Below are 13,376 nucleotides of genomic sequence, written 5' to 3' on the forward strand. Positions count from 1 at the left end.
GGTGCCGGCCCCATATGCCGGAGGTGGCAGGTTCATACCCAACCCCGGCCAAAAAAAAAAAAACTGCGAAAGAAAATTAAAAAAAAAATAAAATAAAATAATTCTTTAAAAAAAAAAATACCTGCATGGGCTGATGGTCTCACAGGAGCTCATTAGTGACTAATCCTAATGTTAGTTTAAAAGCAACTTTGCTTTTTAAAGCTTTACAAGTGTCCACCTAGAAGTTGCTTCTCTTTTCATATTGTTTCCTTTCCAGAAGATCCACTAGATAAAAGTCATAGCAAAAATCATCAGTTGCACAGACTTATTTTTTTTATGCTCAAAGAATTTAAATTCCAACCCACTCACAGGTGGCAGAAAACTTTTTCTTTGCCACCTGTGACCCTTTTTCTCTGCAGTTTTCTCTACTCCTCTAGTATTTATGACGTTACAAGTATTAACCATCTTCTATCAATTTTATTACCCTTCCAAGTATAATGTCTACAAAATCTGAAGGTATTTTTCTTTTTTTTTTGGTAGAGACAGAGTCTCACTTTATGGCCCTCAATAGAGTGCCGTGGCTTCACACAGCTCACAGCAACCTCCAACTTCTGGGCTTAAGTGATTCTGTTGCCTCAGCCTCCCCAGTAGCTGGGACTACAGGCGCCTGCCACAATGCCCGGCTATTATTTTTTGGTTGCAGTTTGGCCGGGGCCGGGTTTCAACCCACCACCCTTGGTATATGGGGCCGGCGCCCTACCGACTGAGCCACAGGCACTGCCCCCTGAAGGTATTTTTCAAAAATGACTTCCCTGGTGTGGCTCCCTGTCATCCCAGGACTCCTCTGCCCCCAGGTCTGCCCTTAGGCGTGCAGCTCGCACAGCAGGTCCCCACAGAGCTGGGGGAGGAGGCATCATCAGTTCCTCTATCCATTACCTGCCCTGTGTTGGTTTCCTAGGGTGGCCACCACAAATGGTCACACACTGGGTTGCTTAAAACAACAGAAATTTATTGTCTCTCAGTCTGGAATTTATATCCACAATAGAGTTACTGATAGGCCAGGCCCTGCTCCTGCCCAGGCCTCTGGGGAGAACCCTTCCTCGCCTTCCTATTTCTGGTGGCTGCTGGTGTTTTCAGGGCTTGTGGCTTGTAACTCTAGTCTCTGCTTCTGTCTTCACATGACCTTCTTCTCCTCTTTTGTGTGTCTGTCATTGGTTTTAGAGCCCACTAGGATAATCAAGATGGTCTTAAGGTCTTCAATCACAGCTGCAAAGACACTATTTCCAAATAAGTTCACACTCACAGGTTCCAGGTAGGCGTATCTTTGGGGGCTTTGGTGGAAGGCTGGCCTTTATCCAGTGGCTGCTGTGTGCCAGGCATATGCTCAGCACTCAGTGTGCGCTTTAGCCGGCGCGGGAGGGGCTGTGCTTGTTTTTAGGAGATGAGGCCTTAGGGAGTTGCTTGGAGCTGACTGCACATAGGGTTTGGACTTCTTAATCACTCTTTCCTGCTTCCTGGCACCGAAGCCTGTACCTAGAGCTCTGGGTATGCAGGACACCCCACCACCACCACCACCCCGTCTATGAGGGAGCAGGAATAAGGCAGAGTGCGGGCAGGACTATTAAAGCCCTTTCCAGCCACAGTTGTCCTGTGGTTGCCTCTGCCTCCTACAGCAGCAGGTCTGCTCTTGGAGAAAATGAAGAAGCCCTTCAGGACTGCAGCTCCTGCCTCATGCTGTGGTTTGAATGTGACCCTTCCACGATTCAGGTGCTGCCAATGAGACAGTGCTAAGAGATAAGGCCTGTAAGAGGTGATTCGGCCACCAGGGCTCCTCCTTCGTGAATGGGACCAGGTGCCCTTGCCCAGGGGCCCAGTGGAGGAGCTTGCTCCTCTCTGCCCCTTCTGCTTTTCACCATGTGGAGATGCAGCAGGAAGGGAAGGCCCACACCAGACGCCAGGCCCAACTCTTGGACTTCCCAGCCTCCAGGACTGTGGGAAAATAAGTTTTTGTTCTCTGTAAATTACCCGTTCTCACGTGTTCTGTTACAGCCATACAAATGAACTAAGATACCCCACCCAGCTGTGGACCTACCCTAAGATACCAAGCCAGGAAGAGGGGGGTGGTAGGGCTGGGAGCAGCCCCTAGGCCCCATGGAGTAGTGCAGAAGGAGAAAAGGCCACATGGGGAGGGAGAACCCCTGGCCAGACCCCAGTCCCACCAGCTGCTCCAGTGACCGTTCTGTGCTGGCTCCAAACTCACCAGCCGCCAAATTTGAAAGGCAGCGTAATGTGGCAAGGCCACCCCAGCATTCTGTAGTGGAGGAAAGCCCAGGTCACGCTGCTGCCCTTCACATTCTCTGAAGAGGACGGATGCCCCCCATGAGTGAGCCCTCACAAGTAAGGGAGGGGCCCTTGCATTTTACTTCTCCTAGGCCACAGTGGGGCTTTCCAATCCACTGGTTCTCAAAGGGCGCTTCCCTGCACCAGCAGCATCAGCGTCATCAGGGAACCAGCCTGGGGCTAAGTCTTGGGCCACACCCCAGAAACTCAGATCTACTGAGTCAGAAACTCTGGGGATGGGCCTAGCAATCAGAGTGTGGTTTTGTTTGGGGTTTTTTTGTTTCTTTGTTTTGAGACAGGGTCCCCAGGCTGGTCTCAAACTCCTGAACTCCAGTGATCTTCCTGCCTCAGCCTCCCACGTAGCTGGGACCGCAGATACAAGCCACCACACCTGGCTTCACATCTCCTGTGGATGATTCCAAAGCCTGTCTAATAGAGGGCTCTGCCTGGTTTTGTTTAATCACTCAGAGCCAGTGGTTCTTGAACTTAGCAGCACATTGGAATCACCTGGAAAGGTTTTTTTTTGCAATTTTTGGCTGGGGCTGGGTTTGAACCTGCCACCTCTGGCATACGAGGCTGGTGCCCTACTTCTTTGAGCCACAGGCGCCACCCATCACCTGGAAAGCTTTAACAATATAGAGGCGTGTAAGAGGGTTTGGACTTCTCAATCACTCTTCTCTGCTTCCTGGCACCAACGCCTGTGCCTTGACTTCTGTGTACCCAGGGCACCCAGATCAATTACATCGGAGGGTTTTACGGCTCTCCAGGTGACTTCAACCTCCAGCCAAGACACACACGTAAGGCTTCTGGAAAGCTATAACAGGTGAGCATGTCACTGGAGTCCTTCTCCTCCCATGGCCATGAGTTTGTGAGCAGCTTGAATTCTGGATAAAGGAGAGAAGGGGGACTCCCAAGTTGCTGTAACACGAAGAGATGTCATCGTATCTGACACGTGGTGAGAAATAGGCGTGTTCAAGGGTGTGTGAGCGCACACATGAAGGTTATTTCCTTCAGTGAATGCACTTTTCACTTCAGTGTTGAAGAAAAAAGTCTCATTTACAATACAAGTGGCCATGGCCCTGGATCCTGGGACTCCTCTGTACTTCCTCTATTTGTATAAAAAGGTTTAGCCCCAGCCACTTTCTATCCCTATCTTTCTCTTCAGGGTGTGACTCCCACTTGAGGACAGAGTCTGCTTAGTAGCTGGCAGGAGTCCAGGCTGACCAGGAAGGGGGAATGGTCCCAGGGTCACCCGTTCCCTCCCCGGCTGGCCCACTCCCCATCTCCAGCTTCTGTATGGAATAATGGCCAACAGCTAGCACCAGCTTTATCCCTGAGGCTGTGCCTGCAGGGAGGGAGCTGAGGAGCAATGGTAGCACCTAACAGCTACTGAGGGAAGTGCCTGGCTGAGCATTGGATGTCCATTTGTCTGAGCTCATCCTCACAAGATAGGTACCTAACCACAAGGTGGGATGGGCACACCCATCTTACAGGTGAGGAAACAGTCTCAGAGACTCTCAGCCAGTGAGAGGTGGGGCAGAGATGTCCGGCTCCACCTCACTGTGTGTCAGATTTTGAGCCCAGAAAGAGGCTTCAGGGCATAACCACTGCCTCTTCCTTTCACCACATGCTGTGCTTTTTTTTTTTTTTTTCTTTAATTGAGACAGAGTCTCACTTTGTCACCCTGGGTAGAGTGCAGTGGCATCACAGCTCTCAGCAACCTCAAACTCTTGGGCTCAAGCAATTCTCTTGCCTCAACCTCCCTAGTAGCTGGGACTACAGGTGCCCGCCACAACGCTTGGCTATTTTTTTTTTATTTGTTTAGCAGGCGTGGACCGGGTTCAAACCCACCAGCCCTGCAGCATGCGGCCAGCACCCTAACCACTGAACTACGGGCACCCAGCCACATGCTGTGCTGCTGACAGAGTTGCAGGTTCTCCACACCGACTTCCCGAAACAGCGGAGCACTGCCGCCCACCACACGCTGGACTTGTGGCTGAGCAATGCTGTGCTCCACCCAGGGCAGGTGTCTCACCTGTGGCTGCTCTGGTGACAAATGTGGACCCACAGGTACGCACAGGTAAAGCCTCAGGCCCTTAGTCATGTCGTGTGGGGTTGTGGGCTTCTGATCCTGAAGGGCCCTTTCCTGCAAGTCTGAGCCAGGAGTGCCTTCACCTCCTCGATCCTCAGTTTCTCCATCTGTAAAGTGGGAATAACAGGGGCATGATGACGAAATGGGAGCTCAGTCAGGACCTGGCACGTAGGGAGTACTCCATCCACAGGTGGCCCTGTTCCTTGGCCAAGCAGTGGGGAGGGATGGGGGGGGCAGACCAGAGACACAGCAGCTCAGCAGGCAGCTGCCTAGAGGGGTCTGCAGCACTTTCTGTAGATAAGTCGGTCATAGGGCTGAGGTTTGCTGACACCAGAGCTGTGTGAGCTAGAGGCAGGCCAGCAACAATGATTAAAAATATCACACTGCAAATGCAAAGACAATAGGAAATGGCTCATCCACTGCTTATAGTAAGGAAAAGATACAGGCAAATGTACAAGTAGGGGACAGACAGGAGGTGGTGTGTTGAATCTTGTGACGGGTGGGATAATGGAAGGGGTCTTGCTTCTTGAATGTTTTTTTTTTTTTTCAGAGTAATATGAGGATACTTTCTTTAATATTTCTAAGTTTTAGAAGTAGATTCCGAGATCCCGGTAGATCAGTTTACAAGAGCGGTGGCTCCACTTCCCAGGAGAGAGCTCCTTTTGCTCCTTCTCTGAGTGAACAATAGTTGTAGGGTCCCCTCTAACGTGCTGGTGGAGATCACAGTTGAACAGCATCCATTCTCTTCAGCCAAGATGAAATAAGCACCTACTGTGCGTGTGCCAAGGGCTCCCTGCTCAGCACATGGACAGGACTTCACTGTCCCTGGTTCTGTGACCTTGTGGTGCCCCTGGGCACACTGTCTTCCCCCACCCCAGTTCACTGAGCACCCAGCAAGGGCCAGGCCTGCACTGAGCACTTGGCACGTATAACTGTGTCTCTTTCTCATTCAGCAAGTTTCCGTTGAGACCCATCCCTGGCTCTGGAACCCAGAGGTAGAGCAGGTCGCTGCCCTCCTGGACTTGAAGGACGGCAGGCAGCAAACAGGAGTAGTGATAATTCCAGACAGGGCCACATGCAAGGAGGACTCTACGGCAAGAGGATCCTCTAGCAAGAGAGAAAGCAGTGGGTGGAGGCGGGCCTCGTTCAGTAGGGGTGAGAAGGGTGTTCCTGGGAGGTGACTGCTCAGGCCTGCGTCCCATTCAGGAGCCACCTTGTGACGAGCCCAGAGCGGGTGCTTCTGGCAAATGCCAGGGCCCTGAGCAGACAACACGTGTGGGCACATGGTATTGTCACGAGTCCTTTCTCTGGAGACCAGAAACCCAGTTGTGGTGTTGAGGCTGTGAGGACAGCAGGGGTAGGGTGGAGAAGCCTTGCTGAGGGCCTCCTGCAGGCTGTGGTAAAGGGTTGGATTTGACTCCAGTACTCCCTGGAGTAGTGAAGGGCTAAACAATTCATGTGGATTCATCACAAAACACATGTTCCTCTCGAATTTCATATAAGAGATAACTGTTGCCAATACCCATGAAACAAGAACATTTGTAAATCCAGGCAGGGCTCCCAGGAGGGTCTGTGAAATGTCAGAGCTGGTTCAACCATCTTGTTCACATCTGAGAAAACTGGTAGCACCCAGGGTGGGTGGAGATGCTGGCTAGGACTTTTTAAAGAGATGGGGCTAAGGCTGGGACTCCAGGCTCCTCACCCCACTCATCTTCTTCCTCTGCCCATGTCAGCTTCAGCTGATGGCATGTCTATATGTTTTTGAATTTTCCAGGTTGGTGCATCCTGGTGAGGCCATCCAGTCGTAAATAGAATGCACTGCAATGAAAACTGGACCCAGGACATTCATCATCAAGTTTAGTTCCAATCAAGTGAAGATTTGTGCTCAGAGGATTATTCTCACCGACTGGTTTCTGCCTGATGCTGTGCACCCAGCTGCTGGAGCCGCTGGTTGAGCATTTCAGCATTTCCTGTTCTGCATGTAGGTTCAGATCATGGGTGGTTAGATTTGATTGTTCATATGAGGGCAGAGTGAAGAGCCAGCAGGTGAAAGGTAAGGAGTTCAAAGGCAAGTACAAACCACAGGCAGCCCGACCCAGGAGGCCAGGTCCTGTGCTATCACAGAATCACTTTTACATCTGGAAAAACACAGCCTACGCCACATGATCCTCAACCCCCAACCCCTTCCTGACTCATGGCCTCAAAAAGCAGGGCCACCATTGTCTAGATTCAAATCCACAGACATACAAATTTACAGATTCTCTCCTTGGAGCGGCTGGCTACAGGAAGCCCAGGGCTGTCACCTGATGGGGCCCTGTGAGAACTGCCATCTCTTGAGGCCATGGGCTTACCAGCCCTGAGGGCATCTGCCAATCAGACTATCATCTCAGCATAGGGTTGGGCCTGCTGCAAGTGTATTCTCCCTCTGTCTCCTGCCTGAAATCCCAGGGGTGCCTCTTCTGGTGCTCCTTGCCCACTCTCCTTGGCTACCTATGGGGGACCTACTCTTGAGGAACAACAGGTGGACTGGTGGCCTTCCCTGTGACATCTGCATACACTGATCCCATGGCTGGTCCTGCCCACTGAGCAAGAAGCAGGACTGAGAGCCATCTGACATTGGGTTGGCCTTTGTCTCCTACAACTTAATGTAGCTTGAAACAATGGCACCATAAGCCCACTCCATGGCCCCTGTGCGTCCCCAGGTCTAGGTGAGCCTTCAAGGCAGTTCAGTAGGGATTCAGTCTCCCAAGTATGAGATCTGTAGGCACTGTCAGATAGTGGGTGACCCAGCAGCCCCTCTGACCTGCCAGCAATGGTGTTGCTGAGTTAAGATCTGAGGCTTCAATGAGAACAATGAAGAGAGGAAAAGAGGAGGTGGGGCCGCAGCCGTCCTGGTGAGGGTAGCTCACCACCACAGGGATGCCCCAGCGCCACCACTCCATACTGGCCTTGAAACTTCTCCACTTGGGTCCCAGCAGACATTTCACTCTCACTCTCCAATACCAGAAACATCCCCGCTCCTCCAGGCAGCATTCAGAACACGTGTCCCACCCCCAGGCTCCACGGGCCATCTCTTCCCTTTGAGGGAGGGGCTCTACTTGAGAACCATCTTGGATATGGGCCTCGGGCCAGTTTGTGAATTTGCTGAACCTTTGTTTCAATCCTTCCCTCAATTTCAGCTTGCTCACTGCCAAGGAGTAAAATCTACCCCAGCAGCCTCACCTTCAGCCCACCATTACCTAGTAGTGATGCTGGCTGCTTTTGGCCCTGTGGGCCTCTACCTTAGGGTGGGGGGCGGTCAGGCCAGCCATAGACTGACTTTGGCCAGTCAAGGAGAAGGGTTTAAACAAAGGTCCTCCTTCCTGACCTTTGGGGTACAGAAGATAACCTTGAGGGGTGCACCCTGGAAGCCTCTAGCCTTGGCCACCGCCTCATCTCACCAGTACAGGTGAACCCCAATGAGGCCTTGCAGGAGACCTTCCCGGCCAGGTGACAGACCCTCCCTCTCCTGAGGCTCCACTCTCGCTGGGGCAGGTGCCTAGAGCTGACCAGCAGGCAGGTCCTGAGCAGGTGGAGAGGCCCCACTGTCTGCCTCCCCTTCCTGTGAGTAGGGGGTCTATGCCAGGGGTATGTCAACCTGGGGAAGAGCCTCCTTGAGCAACAGAAAGCTCTTCTTTGTTAATTGAAGCCCATTCTTTGGTTCTGCCCTCCAGAAATTTGCTCACATGATCAATATGCTTTTAATTAAACTTTGACTACGTTGAGATGACTATGTGGTCCTCTGAGTCCTTTTCTTCCTTATGCCAACAAACTTCTCAAAGTATCCTGTGGTGGGGTGGGTCATGTGGTCACAGGGAGCTGTCAGATTCTCAGATCTTCCCACCTCCAAGGGGTTGGCTCCTTTGTTCTGCCTGTTCAGGACATCCAGCCCCTCTTGAAGGCTATAACCTTAGTTGGACACACCCTGGCAGAGGCACAGATGTAGCGAGAATGAGGGTAATTTGGTGTGAGATTCATGGGACATGTAGGGGTGAAACACCTGTCATCCTCTCTCTTTGAGGCTCTCCAAAAAAGCTCAATCCTAATTACCCTTGTCCCAAATGCCCACCTCCCTGGCACACAGTAGGTATTCAATTAATTCTTTTTTTTTTTTTTTTGTAGAGACAGAGTCTCACTGTACTGCCCTCGGGTAAAGTGCCGTGGCATCACACGGCTCACAGCAACCTCTAACTCTTGGGCTTACGCGATTCTCTTGCCTCAGCCTCCCAAGCAGCTGGGACTACAGGCGCCCGCCACAACGCCTGGCTATTTTTTGTTGTAGTTTGGCCGGGGCTGGGTTTGAACCCGCCACCCTCGGCATATGGGGCCGGCGCCCTACTCACTGAGCCACAGGCGCCGCCCTCAATTAATTCTTATTGAACGAAAGGTGATTCAGTTTCCCTGCAAGAGGGGTGACCCACTGCAGCACTGTCCACCTGAGAGGCTTCACCCCTGCACAACACTCTCCTGTCTCCCACACCAGGAATGAAGAAAGTCTCTCCTAGAAGTGTCCTCAAGGTGTTCCAAGAGGAAGGATGGTGCCCAAAGGTCTGGACTGGGATCTCCTGCTGAGAACAGAGGACTCTAGACATTAAGGTTGAGCAAAGAGCTTTTTATTCAAACAAAGAGGCAAAGGTTTGCACCCAGCCTCCTTCCCTATCAGTCCTCATCAGTTGCAGTACTTTCAGTTGAAGGCTAAGCAGAAGAATGTTATGCTGTCAACAGCTGCCACAGAAAGAAGGCCACTGTGTCACTGGCATGGGGGGGGGGGAGGGCTCAGGATATTGGACAGGTTATTACCCACTTAATCCTGGCTGAGACCCAGTTCAGTGCTTCCCGGAACAGGGCTGACGGATGTGGCTGAGGTCTAGCATGGAGGCTGGATTGGTGCAAGGAGGGGCACCGTCCACTTCTCTACTCCAACTTTCCATTCTAGAGCAGCCGGTCTAAAAACAGGATTGGCTTTGGGGCTGGGGAGTATGTCTGCTTTCAGGCCAAGCTGGCCCCCAGGAGGAGCAGTTTTAACCCCAATGTGAAAGGACATTCCTGCCATGAGGATTTGCAGACCCCTCTGACCTTGCGCCTGAACTCAGCACAGAGGCCAATGTTAGAAAACAGTGACTGGAAAACCCTTTTCCCTTATTCTGATTGCTGCCTCCTGACCCCAGGGGGCTGGCACTGTATTCCTGCCTGGCTGCAAGCCAGTTAACTGTCTTTAGAGCTGACTTGGGCTGCTTATGTCATCATCACTAAATATTAAAGCTGATAGGGACCAAGAAATGGGGCCCGCAGAATGGGTGGGAGGCCCCCACCTTCCCGGTTCCCTGTTAGTGCTGGAGTCCTGTCATCACACTTCTGGCCTGGACACACTGGAGAGTTTTGAGCAAGATTAGGCTGAGGAGGCTTTGTGAGCACTGGCCCCTCTGAGCAATGCCCCAGACTCTAGGGGGTCCCCAGAGTCATCACCCTTCACGGACTGCCCGAGTGCTGTCTCCTGGGCTCTCCCTCCTTTCTCAGTTTGGAGGCCGTACCTCCCAGCACTGACCTTCCCCATTGAACTGGTGCAGCAGGTCCCTTTAGGCCAAGACACAGGCCCTTTGCCTGGTGCTGGAAGTGGGGCCCTCACACAGAGGTCTGGCATGGGTAGGCTCTGCCTGGTGCCTGTGCCTTTCACTGATGCCAGCCCAGAGGGGGCACAGGCCAAAGAGAAGAACGGAGGCCTAAGCCGGGGATTGCGGGGAGGGGATCCATTTCTTACACTAAATTGGGATATGAACCCTTCTCTTGGACTTGGTACAGAAACAACCACTGGAATGGGGTTCAGGAGCACCAGGACCTCTGTTCAGTCCTTCGGCCATGCTCACAGACTCCCCAGGCTCAAATGGGGTGACTAGGGTCCAGGTTACCCTGGTGGAATGTATGTGTCTGTCTCTGTCTTCCTGGTTCATCAATCTGCAGGCCCTGGCCATCACTCATCGTTTCAGAGAGACAAGATGGGCATCGTCTTGAGAAAACTGGCCTAAAACACACAGGTAGGATTTCTGGTCAGTTCTACCCACGTGTGCTATGAGACTCCCTGTGAGAGGGAAAGTTAAATTAAGTTCTTATGGGGGATGTTAGTACCTCTAAATAAGTCCTTCTTCTACCCACACCTGTGGGTGGATAGATTTGCAGCCACAAGGTGGGACAGCTCCAAGCTGACTCCATGAAGATTCCAGTGTCTTTGGAATGGGAGCTAACTTTTGGTGCTACCATCCTAATTCAGGCTCATGTCCATGGGGGGCATGTCCCCCTGTGTGCGTGTATAGCTTTTGTTCAAACAGAGCCTGACCCCTTGAAGGTAGATGTGGCAGCCACATCTTCCTCCTAATTTCAATAGGCAGAGAGGGAGCCTTTTTCAGGATTAGACAGGCATCTCAAGGAAGGCCCAGGGAAAGCCCTTTGCTACCCTGGTCAGGCTCCCTTTGCTGGGCAGAGCTATGAAAGCTGCCCAGCCTCGGAGAACAGCTCCTTCTCAGGAAAGACTCTTCTTAGCAAACTCAGAGAAAGTCTCCCACCTCCTCTGCTGTCCCCAGGCCACCCTCCCCCCAAATCATGGGCAGCAGGCAAGGGAGGGCCTGAGGGGAGCACCATGCCCATGAGTCCCTACAGCCAGAACCCAGTAGGAAGGCAGTGGGCACGCATTGTGTTTGGTCCACTCCCCACAGCGGCATCTATTCATCTATCACCTCCACAGAGTCCTCGTCCTTCATCTCCTCTGACGGCTCCTCCGTTGTCTCCGTGCAGTCGGTGTCCGTCAGCGACGCCACCTGCCGCACCAAGTCCTTATTAATGGGGATCTCCGGCTGACATGGTCTGGAGAAGGGGTTGAACCAGTTCAGGGAGAGGTCCCCACCAAAGGTCTCTTTCACCGACTGCCAGCTGCCCGTGTGCGTCCTGGGTTGATTCTTTCGTTTGAGGCGTTCAATGCCCTGGGGGGAGAACGGGACAGAGAAGGTCAGTGTGGTGGGGCCGGGCACCTCCTGCACACACCTCAGGGTCTGAGAGGGCACAGCCTGCTGTGGCCTAGGTGGGCCCTGGGAGGCCTGCAGAGGGCTGCTGCTGGGGGCAGTGAGGGGGAGCACAGCTGCTTCCCACCATCAGCCCTGCCCTTTCTTCCACAGGCGCAAGGCCCCTGCAGGCACCAGCTGGACGCCCATCTGCTGAGACCACCAGCAAGGCTGACCCTGCCGAGTATTCTGGACCACTCCCACCAGGGTCGGTGCTGCAAACATAGCATGAAGGAGGCTGAAGGGGTTAAGGGAGAGCATGGCATACAGCAGCATGCCAGGGAAGCAGCAGACGCACGCGAACTAGTGCCAGCATGCAGCAGGCAGCCGGGGGGCACAGGGTGGGCGCGGGGACCTGAGGGCTGGGGCCAGGCTTGCTCATGCAGTAGACGCACCCTGCCGCCTCTCCCAAGCCGCCCACTCACCTGCCTCTGGGTGTCGGCTGCGACTCAGCCACCAAGCCTCAGAAGGAGGGTGTTGGAGTTGGGGAGAAGCCCAAAGGAGTTACAGACACAGCGAGGGTGTCTCTCCAGGCCCACAACACCCTCCTCAGAGGCTTCTGATCCCCCCCTTGAGGCCACTGCTTCTCCATCTCTTTTGGAAGCCAAGGGAAATTTGCTGTGGATTTGCTGGCCATGGGCACTGCTCTTTCATGTGACTTAAGACTACCTTAGAAAGATCTCTGGGTACCTAGTTCTACTTTTCCACACAAGATCCTTATATAACGGGTATAATCCTTTGCTATGCAGATAGAGAAACTGAGGCACACATAGTTGGAGACCTGGCCATGCACTAGGTCAGTTCTTCTCCAGCACTTTCTTCCCACACCGTCTCGGAGATTTTCCTCGAATTCCAAAAAACTCCAAGTTAAAGAGTCTGATCTCAAAGTATCTCTTCATAAGATACTTATTAATTACTAAGCAGAAAAACAGTACTTTTACAGTAGGGTTAACTACTACTTTGATTACCTAATGATATGAAACGTTACCGACACCACATGCCTGATACGGTGCTCCTGCCCCAAACACATGACCTCAGTCTGACTGTGAGAAAACATCTAACAGACACAAACAGAAGGAAAGAATACGACCTGTAATCTTAAAGGGTCTAACTCGGATGAAAACGTTTTCGAACCTGATAGCAATGTTAGCTTACAGCACTGTGAGTGCACTAAATGTATGCTTCAAAATGGCTCTTTTTTTTTTTTGAGACAGAGTCTCATTTTGTCGCCCTCGGTAGAGTGCCATAGCATCACAGCTCACGGCAACCTCCAGCTCTTGGACGTAAGCGATTCTCTTGCCTCAGCCTCCCGAGTAGCTGGGACTACAGGCGCCCGCCACAATGCCTGGCTATTTTTTTTTGTTCTTGTTGCAGTTTGGCCGGGGCTGGGTTTGAACCCGCCACCCTCGGTATATGGGGCCGGTGCCTTACTACCCACTGAGTCACAGTGCCCTAAAATGGCTCATTTTATATGATTTCACCTCATTTAAAAATAAAGGACATGAAAGACAAAGGCAGACTGAGGAATGGTCACAAACTGGAAGACACTAAGTAGACACGTACAATCCTGGGGCTCTTGGGACAGAAAAGGACATTAGTGGGACAGCTGGAGAAATCTGAGTAAGGTGCCCAGATTAGACAGTAGTGCTGTGTCAGTAAGTTCCTGGGTTTTTGTATTTGCATTATGGTACTATAACATGTTTGCCTTTGGTGAGGCTGACTAAAGAGTATATGGGAAATCTTTGTACTGTTATGGCCACGTTTTTTGTAAGTCCGAAATTATTATACAATAGAAAGTTAAAAAATAAAAAAATTACCAATAATGTGGGATGCAAAGATTTATGCAATACAAATGTGAACAATGAATTATAAAAATG

General features: G+C 51.9%; 1 protein-coding gene and 1 long non-coding RNA gene across 6 annotated transcripts in view; one reads left to right on the top strand and one right to left on the bottom strand.

Annotated features, from left to right (window-relative positions):
* The first annotated feature begins 92 nt into the window (after nucleotides 1-92).
* LOC128591739 (uncharacterized) lies at nucleotides 93-8,159 on the top strand. Its single transcript, XR_008381644.1, has 3 exons — nucleotides 93-3,142; nucleotides 4,148-4,399; nucleotides 6,186-8,159. It is a non-coding gene; the product is annotated as an uncharacterized LOC128591739 (long non-coding RNA).
* Nucleotides 8,160-9,072: 913 nt separating this feature from the next.
* The window catches only part of ZDHHC3 (zinc finger DHHC-type palmitoyltransferase 3), a 62,552-nt gene continuing 58,248 nt past the window's right edge, over nucleotides 9,073-13,376 (bottom strand). Inside the window, exons 8-10 of one of the 5 annotated variants that reach the window (XM_053599422.1) lie at nucleotides 11,346-11,421; nucleotides 11,179-11,259; nucleotides 9,073-10,469 (exon numbers count right to left, since the gene is read on the bottom strand). In XM_053599422.1, coding sequence (XP_053455397.1) covers nucleotides 10,423-10,469; nucleotides 11,179-11,259; nucleotides 11,346-11,421 — 204 coding nt within the window. In that variant the 3' untranslated portion in view covers nucleotides 9,073-10,422. Of the gene's footprint in view, nucleotides 10,470-11,068; nucleotides 11,422-13,376 lie in introns of those variants that run through there. The other 4 variants (XM_053599420.1, XM_053599423.1, XM_053599424.1 and 1 more) reach the window with 4 other exon arrangements.

The sequence above is a fragment of the Nycticebus coucang genome, chromosome 8, assembly GCF_027406575.1.
Source record: "Nycticebus coucang isolate mNycCou1 chromosome 8, mNycCou1.pri, whole genome shotgun sequence".
NCBI classification, from domain to species: domain Eukaryota; kingdom Metazoa; phylum Chordata; class Mammalia; order Primates; family Lorisidae; genus Nycticebus; species Nycticebus coucang.